Source organism: Hirundo rustica, chromosome 10 (assembly GCF_015227805.2).
Source record: "Hirundo rustica isolate bHirRus1 chromosome 10, bHirRus1.pri.v3, whole genome shotgun sequence".
In the NCBI taxonomy this organism is placed as follows: Eukaryota; Metazoa; Chordata; class Aves; order Passeriformes; family Hirundinidae; genus Hirundo; species Hirundo rustica.
The window spans coordinates 16,061,561-16,071,494 of record NC_053459.1 but is presented as its reverse complement, the minus strand read 5'-3'; the positions used below and the strand labels follow the sequence as shown (position 1 = coordinate 16,071,494).

The window sequence follows — 9,934 nt, the reverse complement described above, 5'->3', positions numbered from 1 at the left end:
TGTAGAGTGGAAGAAAATACCACAGGAGAAGAAATATTAAATGCATAGATTTATTTTTTTTTTCTTAAAAATGTTTCATTAATTTCATAGAAATAAAAATAACAACCCTTTCGAGATAGAAGTTGAGTTTGCCTTAGAAGCAATGGCTATTGGCAATACACTTTTAGGACAAAACCAACACTATATAAAAAACAAAGAGCCATTTAAATAAAGGCCATAATAATATTAATATTATGCTTAAAGCTATATCAATATCCACAAGGAAGAGGGAATGTTGTAGCGTGTAGAACAGCTGTGGGATGTGCTTCGTAGATCTGTTAATTGTCTTATGTACTAAAGGAAGAATATGATGCTTTTGTGCACTTGAAAAATACTCCAAAGCATTCTCCCCAATGTCCATCCTTCTGTGCAATGTTTGTCACCTTCAATAGTAGAAGCAGCCAAATGCAGCCACCACACAAAACAGGCTGTCCTGAGGAAAACAGAGAAAGGCTCTGTGTTAGTCAAGGCAAGCTTTTTGCTAGTCTAGTGGAACAGGCAAACCTCAGGGAACATTTAGACCAGAGCCTAACTGTATGGTAATATATCGCAATTTTCTGTCTTTTATTTAAGTTTCTCATTATTCTCACTTGTGGTGTGGCTCAGGTCAGTGCATCTGAATGCCAGAAAAGCCTCAATTTCCTCCCTCCACACACCCACAGGTGTCTAGGTATCAGTTTATAATAAAATAAAATAATAGTTAATAAAACCTTGACTTTGACTCAGTCCTAGATTTCAGCCATGCTCCATGACTGCAGTTCAGCAAAGTATGTAAGAAAAGACTTTGTCTCTTGTGCTTTCTTTCTCCACCAGTAAAATGGTGTGACTACAATGACTTTTGTACTGTACTGTGTCACCTACTCAGGAGAGGACTTTTACTATGTTGGCTGTTATATCTAAGTCTGTTTTGTGAATAAGAAGGTAAATCAGACTGTTTCAATAATCTTGATTCCTTCCTTCATTCCTTCCTAGTAGTTGTTTCTTTACTGCTCCGTATTAAAGGTCACTCTGCCTCTCATACAAAAGCAAGTAGCCTTGCACTTCCCATGGGAATCCAGCCCATACTTACATTCACAAACACATCGTGAGCACAGCTGTCAGTGTCAGCGTCCCAGAAACATCGTGCACCCATGCTAGACAAAGGAGCCAGACAGGGACGTTACCCAGAGTTCACGTCTAATGACCTAAGTAATCACAGATACTTCCCTTGAAAACCAAACTGAGTTGCTTTAAAGGTAATGGAACTGGAAAGTGTGCTCCTGAATCCCAAGCTTAGTTTTCTACTGCTGAATTCTACCACATGCTGTAATCCCCTCTGTATGTGTTCCACTTTCAAACTCATCACTCTCAAGCCTGCCACCTTCACTGTGCAGCAGGACTTGAAACCTCTTTGCTATGATGCTTAAGAATCTTTGACTTCTGGTCTATGCATATCAGTGGCTAATTTAGCTTATCTGTTCTTGTCCTTCACCTCCTGCACCCTCATGGTACTTACTCCAAACTTATTTATAGGGAGCTATCATATTCCTTGGCAGAAGCCATGCTACGAGACCTCTTCAAGTCTTTTCGTATCTATAACCTCTGTTCCCTGACCATCCTGATGGACTTCTACACCCAAGCCCTATCCTGAGGACAAACAACCAGACCATAACAGGAGATTGCATGTGAGAACTTGCTTCTGCCTTGTCTAAAGGCACTGACATTCCCTTTTCTCCGCTGCAAGTGTCACTCCTAGCCTCAGCTGACAGGATTCCTTTTGGGGCACAGACCCCTAATGTATGACTGACTCTCCTAAGGAGTATTTTGCATTAAGGATGTCAGTGATTGTGTTTCATCTTGCCTCCTGTCTGTTGCAAACTGGAAAATTTCCCCAATTGCTCTGTTAGCCTGTGTGGCTGGACTTCACATTTCTGATCAGATTTCCTGAACATTGAACTGTTCACCCCGGTACGATGCTTCTGGAGCATAGACAAACATTCCTGACAAAATCCTGAGCAGCAGGTACAGATATTCCTCTCTGACCTCCAGAACAGGGAGGCAGCAGATGTGATTACAGCTCTGCTACACTTACCTTCTGCTCGAGACACAATAAAGATAAGCTCAGCAGATAAAGCACATAAACCTTTTGTCTTCTCCCTACCCACTAGTAAAGGAAAGCTACAGCCCACTATTGCAGCCAAGAGGAATTCTTTTGTCTGACTGCAGGCATCTGGAGCTGACTGCAAGTGCTCAGCACCCACGTGGGAATCCAGGCTTGGTTCCCATGACAGTATTGCAGGGGGATTATAGAAACTGAAACATCTGAAAATGTAAATGAAGTGCTTATGGAAGTTTTCTGGCTTTAGACAGAAGTGAGTTACCATGGCTTTTGTCCTCCAGCAGGGCCTTGGGAATGGATGGGGAGTGTACCCTAATTCATCAAGAATACAACACAAAATGCCTTTGCCACACTCCTCAAAAATGATTTTCACCATTTCAGCTTGCTAAGAACTACCAGAGCCAATTATCACTGGCTAATTCAACCACTCACAACCTAAGCACTCAAGTTGCCACTAAAAGAGAAAAGAAAGTGATTTACACGTTATCATCTGCAGACAGATCTTTGTAGCTAGGGAAGTTGGAAGCAGCTTCCAAAGGAAAGAAAACCCCACATCTGAACCTAAAAAACATAATAGAAATACAATTGTAAGATGCAAAACTTACCTCACTCCCTCTCCTCTTTGCTCTCCAATGACAACCTGCACCACCATCTTGTACCTGTCAAATCCCTCCTCTGGAGAGAGAAAAAAATAATAGTGAGAGCAATAACATTTTAAAACTATGAGTCCAAAACACAACCCTGAAAGCTAAAGATTTCTGGCTACAATGCAAGTGGCTGTACAAACCTATGCAAGTAGCCAAGTGGACAGACTGCCTTGCAAAGCTTCATTTTGCTACTACCATGGTTTTGCTGGAGTTGAAGGGTGAACAGGGTAGTTGGCATCCATCTAAGGCACAACCACACTGTGTGTCAGCATTCTGCATTGACAAGTTTCAAGAACTGGCCACATGGAAAGAACATAAATAAAACAAAACGCAATTTGAAAAAAAAACTGTCTTATTTTAAAACTGTTTGGATGCAAAGCTATGGTGAGATTCTTCTGCCACACAGATGTTTCCTTTGCTACTGAGCGGTATAAAAGGCCACATAATAGCTGTGTTATTTGTGTCTTCAGAGACGTGCTATGGTTTCACAGCAGTAAAGAAGTACCTCTGGGGCACAGGCCAGATCTGACCAGGCCATGGCAATGTTCCAGAAGCCAAATCAGAACAAGCATGCTTAAAATCAAATATAGATCCCTGTGCCTGTCTCCACAAAGCAGTGTCCTGGGACGACTCCGGTGCCCTGTTTCCACCAGAGGATTGAACACAGCACACTGGCTCTGGTAACATCCAACATGTCAATGCTTATCAGAGATGCCAGCTGATAAGAGTGGCCACCCCGGGCCAGCCTCGCTTCAGGCTGCTGCCACTGTGGTTACACATCACTGAAGCCAAGCTCGGTGCAGAGGAGCTCAGCATGAACATGTGCAGGGAGTACAGCTGCTGCTGGCTCTAAAGCAGATGTGTAATTCTGGGAGAAGAACAAATCCATGGCTCCTGCAGAGGGTGACCACGCGGCTGTGCCACCACGTCAGGCCAGCCCAAGCACCAGCCTGTCCCCAGGAGGGAGGGAAAAAGAAGTGTCCCACACACACATCCATATACTTTATCCAGCATGGAACTCAGGAAACACCTGCTGGTGCCTGCACTTTTCTTCTTGAACTCAGAAATGTTGGAGGGCATCCTGTGCAGCAGCACAACCTTTTTCCAGTCCTGTAAGGCTGTAGTCACGCCTCTCCTTGGCTGACTGCTCCTCTCTCCCCTTTCCCTGTGCCCCATGAGCCTTGTTCTAATCTCCACTGCTATTCCAACTCTGATTTAATTCACAGCAGAAAAAGAGCAGAATTGGTTCTGTTTATGGAAGCAAGAAGCAATGAAGCATCGCTTCTTTCTTCTCTCTAATGCAGCTTCTTTCCCCCTGCAGACCCTCCAAGGCTGACATCACACACCTGCCAAACTATTCAGAAACAAATCTTGCCGGCTTGAATGAGGTCTTCAGTTCTGCAGGTAATGAATGTACATATATAGGACAGATTGCTTCATACCAGCGACTCAAGTCAGTCAATGGAGAAGGAATAAGTTTCAAGAATAAAGGAAGAAAGAGGGATCTTGTCAAAAGGGAGAGGACATGGCAAGAAAAGAAATTACATCTCCAGGAAACCGCCTTACCTTTCAGTCTGTTTGTTATTGTCTCTGATAAAGACTTTGTAAGCTCAGGCATTTCTTCTGGGATGTATTGTACGTTGGCCAGCTTCTCCTTCAGTATCGCATGGATGCATTCTTTTACTGTGGATGACTTAAATCTATCATAGCAAAAAAAAAAAAAAAAAAAAAAAAAAAAAAAAAAAAAAAAAAAAAAAAGGATGCAACAGAAAGTTCACACAATCCGTAGAAACATACACAATGTCACCTAGGAAAATGTAGCTTTCATATATAGATGAAAAGCCACGGGGGAAAAATGCCCCGCTAAAATGGAGATATTGCAAAAAGCCAAACACCTATCAACAGAGGTGAAACCACCCCCAATGAAAGTTGCCCCTCCAGCAGCACCCTTCACTTAAGCGGGTGTCAAAGCTGCTCAGGGAGCCCGGTGCCCTCCAGTCCCCAAACTCTCGGTGCTCCCCATTCCCAAGACCCGCAGTGCCTCACTCCAGCCCAGGGGAGCCCTCCCCGACATTCCCACCGCAGCTCCCACATTGCCGCGCCCCCAAACGCCGCAATCCAAAGTCCCTCATCGCGCCGGCCCGCATCCCCTCCTCTTTCCCCGGCGGCCTCACCGCTGCTGGAGGCTGGGCCGCAGGCTGTAGGTGTTCTCGGCGGCCTCGTCCGGGCCCGGCTCGGCCATGGCCCCTCAGGCCCCGGCGTTGGTTACCGGGACAACCGCGGCCGCTGCCGCCGCTTCCGCCGCTGCCGCCGCCCGCCCCGCGCGTCACCGCCGCCCCGCCCCGGCCTGTGGGGCTTCGTGGCGCCGGGCTTTGTGTTTTGTGCTCCTATGGCCCGTGGTGTTCTTTTGTAGAAACAAACAAACAAACAAACAAACAAACAAACAAAGGTCAAATTTTTGCAGTTAAGAAGACTTGCACAGTGAAGTAGTTGGTGAATAAGTGCTAAATAATTGCGGTAATAGTTGCAGGCTGTTTTAATAACTGTAATAATTGTAAAATTTTAGGATGGCTTGTAGAAGACGCTGAGGTGCTGGAGCAAGTCCAGAGAAGGGCGGTGGGGCTGGGAAAGGGTCTGGAGCACAAATCCTGTGAGGAGCAGCTGAGGGAGCTCTGGGGTTGTTTAGTCTGGAGAAGAGGAGGCTCAGGAGGGGCCTTATCCTTCTCTACAACTCCCTGAAAGCAGGGACCTTATCCTTCTCTACAGCTCCCTGAAAGGAGGGACCTTATCCTTCTCTACAACTCCCTGAAAGCAGGGACCTTATCCTTCTCTACAGCTCCCTGAAAGGAGGGACCTTATCCTTCTCTACAGCTCCCTGAAAGGAGCGTGCAGCCCCGTGGGGATCAGCCTCTTCTCCCAGACAACCAGCAACAGCATGAGAGGGCACAGCCATTCCAGGGCAGCTTTAGGCTGGACATTGGGAGGAATTTCTTAATCACAGAGAGGGTGATTGATATTGGAATGGACTGTCTAGGGAGGTGGTGGAGTCACTGTCCCTGGAGGTGTTTAAAGAAAGACTGGACGTGGCACTTAGTGCCATTTTGTAGTTACCTTGGTGGTGTTCAGTCATAGGTTGGATGTGATGATCTCAGAGGTCTTCCCCAGCTTAATTGATTCTGTGATTCTGTAACTAAAGGGCTTGAAGAGGTTGCTGCTTGCGGTGTGGTTGGAGGTATGATGGGGAGGGAGTGGGGTAAGACAGCCTGGCCTCGCTGGTTGTTTCCCTGGTGCCCCCCTCCTGCCCCAAACCAGCCGGCAGCCACAGCCCCTGCACTCAGCCTCTCCCAGGGTTTGGAGAGCTCCCTTCCTGCCTCTGTACCACACATCCCAGACATCAGGGAGGAGATCCCAGCCTTCCTCCTTTCCTCCAGCAACTTCTTAGATCCTCCATAAAGGCCTAAAATTCTTCCTCCCCAAAGTCCTACCCCTTGCGCCCTTTTACCTGCCCGTAGCTGCTGTGGGTCCCAGGGAAGGCTGCGTGTGCCACAGCCCCTGCTGAGAAGCTGACATTCTGTTTCCTCTGCAGTTTATCTCGAAGCAACGATCTTTGTGATCGATTGTGCTTGCCACGTGCAGCGGATGACACGGCTGAGAAAGGTCCCTGTGTGCCTCACCCAGCTCCGAGTGGAAACAGTGTGAGGGCACAGCCAGTGCTGCTGTGGAGTGTTGCTGCTGGCATGGATGAGAGGGTGGAGGGGGCCATGAACTCTGACAGGGCTGGGTGTGCCTGAAGGTGCCCCTTGGGTACAGGAGGTATGAGGTTGCACCAGGAGGAAAGGGGTACCACTGCCAGAGTTTTGCTTGGGATGCACAGGCATGTCCCCACTGGTTCCAGGTCCTGCCCCAACCTGCTCTGAGCATGGATGGGTTGCTGAGATCCTGAACAGCAGCAGCTCCTAATTTCCACAGACTTTACCAGCACCTCTTGCTAGAGATGGACTGTCAGAGTTCTTAGTACCTCTGGGCTGGGTGTGAGCTCTACCTGCCAGCAGGAACACTCACTGCCATGCTGGAGGTGACCTTGGTCCCTTGCCATGCCCATGTGGCACCTTCCCATCACAGTAACCATTGCTCTGTCCAGGCCCTGCAGGTTTCTGCTTGTTAAAAGGAGCAGTTTTGCGTCTCTGTTCCATCCCTCTACTTACTGCTTACCGCTGCTTACTCACACCCACAGGACGCTGCCTGTCCCCACAGGGTCAGATGTGGCTGCTCATGCAAATCAGTTGTGGAGACCTTCATAATTTCTGAGAAGTATCTGAAAGACCTCAAGACTCTCTGTTTATTTGCAAACACTATTAACCGTTTCCTCTTCTCACCCCAGCCACCCGGCTCTTGCCTGGGTCAGACCCACAGATGTGAATTCAGTTAAACCGTTGGGGAAAGGATCTTCGGAACATGTGGGCTTCTCTTCCTCAGCATCTTTTTGTGGCGGTTTGTGTTTCCTCTTTCTCTTGGGAAGCTATGATTTCCCCGGACTTCAAGGTCATGCAGCTCTGGGCTTCAGTCAGCTCCGTCAGAGATGTTTGATCACAGATTTCTTTTTCTTCTTTCAATTTTTCAGTGATCCTTAAATACCCCAGATGCTTTTAAACCATTTTGGGGCTGATGCTCAGCCCTTTGAGGTGAGCGTTCAGGTGATAGCTGTGTGCCCCAATGGCGATGGCTCAGGAGACTGGGTCACAGCAGTGTTGATGGAACTCACCAGCTTCAGGTTGGAGAAAAACCATGACATTTGTACTCCAATGAACTGGTGTGACATGTGCTTGCTGAAATTTCTGTTTCTTAAGGAACAAACTGTCTTCTCACTTATTTCTGCTTAGCCTTCCTTTCTACACTTTATTTTCATCTTTTGGTGGCCAAATAGAAAAGGACTGTCCTATGCAATTTGCTATGCTCCAGCTCACAGAAATTTCTATTTTTTTAAGCATCAAAGGACTTTTTTATGACCATGTCAGCAAACCCCAAAATGTACCATCCACCCCACTTGGACTGAGGGGGATTTACCAGCATGAGCAGGGAGCTGCATCATGGTTGGAGTCAGGCTGTTTTCCTTTGTGCCGGAGAACCTGGTAGAGGAGCCAGGGTGAGCTGTGCTGGTCTGGCAGGGTGCAGGGAGGGTTCAAAGCCTGCCTGAAGCCCCAGGGCTGCTGTGGGGCTGGGCTCCTCTGCAGTGCTGACACCTGAGGCTGGCACTGCTGCTCACCTCACTTTCCTCCGTAGCAGCTTCCTAGCAGCTTGATCTTTTCTTTTATTCTTTTCATCACTGTGGTTTGTTTTTTTTTTTTTTTTCTTTCAGAGAAAAGAGCATCATGCCGTTATTGGTTTCTCATGGACACAGCAGCCTCCCCTCCCTGGGTACCAGTTTATACCTATTTCAAGTGTGCATTGGAAAGTTTTAGCAATTTGTGCTATGATGCTAATCAGCCCTCCACTGTTGCCGCATGGGGTGGGGAGATGAGCCAGCTTTTCCTGCCTATCCCTGGCTCACTGAGCTGTGGTCTTGGTGATGATACCCATTACATCTTCCACCTCTAGAAACCAAAACATGTGTCAAGTGCCAAACAAGCTTCCTCATACCTGTCCCAAGTGCCTGGTGTCACCATTTAGTGACATAAAGCCTGAAGGTGGAAAAGCCTCCTTGCTGTCATCTTCCTTGTTTCCTGGAGTTCAGTTTAGCTTAGTTTAGTCACTTTTTTTTTTTTTTTTTTTTAAAGTGGGAATCCAGGAAATTATGAAGGAAGAGGTGATGTCCAAGTCAAAACCCACATGCACCCTTGCACATGGTGGAGAGCACTCCCTTTTGCCACCCATCCAGGCAGCATGGTGGCCTCTGGTGGCATAGAGAGGTGACAAAGTGGGCATGGCACCCAGCCTTGCTCTGCAGCTCAAGCAGTGCTAGCAGCTCATGAGAAAGGAGCGATGCTGCAATGCCAGGATGAGACTGGAAAAGAGGACCAAGACAGGCTGGACTGAGCCACCCTCCTGGGGTCAGTCGTGTCTGCCCCAGCTCAGCACCCCCTCCTTGACCATCCCAGTTTGGCCATCCTGGTCCTGTTGGGTTAATGGCTGAACTTGATGGTCTTAGAGGTCTTTTCCAATCGCAGTGATTCTATGATTTCATGATTTTATGAAATATGGGATGGCTGCCCCAGCCCACTCATCTGCCAGGGACATGTTTGAAAGTGAGAGTTGAGCAAGCCCCAGCCCCACAGCTTGTTTCTGAAAACTTGGAAAAATAATGAAGTCATCATTAGAATCACATCCTCCTCCCCAGTTATTAATTTTCCCCTGACACTTTCCAAAATTGTGGGGCTGTGTTCTAGAGAAGCGGAGGAGCGTGCTTTCACCTCTGGTTATTTCCTATGCCAGTATTAGTCAGTGTGGTGAGCGGGGACCATGGATGGCAAAAAGTTACAGAAGTCTTTTGCAAATGTCACCCCAATAACAGCATCCTGGCCCTGGGCACCTGCCCCTGCTCTCTTCAAATCTGAGAAGAAACACACTTAAGGAGGCAAAACTTGTCCTCCTTCCTCTCCTTCTCATCTCCTATCCCATCTTGGTGGGAGCAGCCTACCAAGGTGCCCCATGGCTGCTCAGACCCTATCTACCCAGCGCTGCATGTCCCACATCCCCACTGCCTTGGGCACCCAGTGGGAGCACCTGTGGATATCTGGGAACCCAAGGTGGCTTTTACTTATGGGCCAGGCTCAGAGCTGAAAACATGTCCCTTGTGGTCCCTGCCTCCTCCATCCCTGGAAGCTTTCCCCTGAAAGGGTGCAGGCTCAGAGGTGCCACCTTGGCAGCTGGGTACCTGCACGGGAACACACCAGGAGTGCACATGGAGGGGAAGGGGCCAGGTCTGGTTCAGCTGATCATTGCCTCCGTGGGGAGGAAGCTGGGGGCGGGAGGCAGCCCGGGTTTCCCTCTGGGGCAGAGATGGGCACGTTTCATTTCCACCCAGCCCTTGCTGTGTACGACAGAGAACAAGCTGCCGCTGCGGGGAAGGAAGCACCGAGAGAGAAGGGAGCGGCACAGCACACACGGCACAGCACCTCCCGCCTGCCTGGGCAGGGGACACAGCAGCGTCACC

General features: G+C 48.2%; 1 protein-coding gene across 2 annotated transcripts; it reads right to left on the bottom strand.

The window, feature by feature from the left end:
* Positions 1–34: 34 nt before the first annotated feature.
* Positions 35–5,090, bottom strand: DYNLT2B (dynein light chain Tctex-type 2B). Of its 2 annotated transcripts, XM_040074308.1 has the most exons (5): positions 4,959–5,090; positions 4,351–4,484; positions 2,743–2,812; positions 1,109–1,172; positions 35–472 (listed from the first exon to the last, which is right to left on the bottom strand). In XM_040074308.1, the coding sequence occupies exons 1-5, from the start codon at positions 5,024–5,026 to the stop codon at positions 425–427; spliced, it is 384 nt and encodes a 127-aa protein (XP_039930242.1). In that variant the 5' UTR covers positions 5,027–5,090; the 3' UTR covers positions 35–424. The 2 variants fall into 2 exon arrangements, with proteins under 2 accessions (XP_039930242.1, XP_039930241.1); XM_040074307.2 differs by lacking the exon at positions 1,109–1,172.
* Between the last annotated feature and the right edge of the window lie 4,844 nt (positions 5,091–9,934).

Coding starts and splice junctions, on each gene's coding strand:
- DYNLT2B (XM_040074307.2), bottom strand. CDS start 5,026: ATGGCCGAGCCGGGCCCGGACGAGGCCGCCGAGAACACCTACAGCCTG. Junction 2,813..4,350: donor AATAACAAACAGACTGAAAG/GTAAGGCGGTTT, acceptor TTCTCTCTCCAG/AGGAGGGATTTGACAGGTAC. Junction 473..2,742: donor CAAAGAGGAGAGGGAGTGAG/GTAAGTTTTGCA, acceptor TGTTTTCCTCAG/GACAGCCTGTTTTGTGTGGT.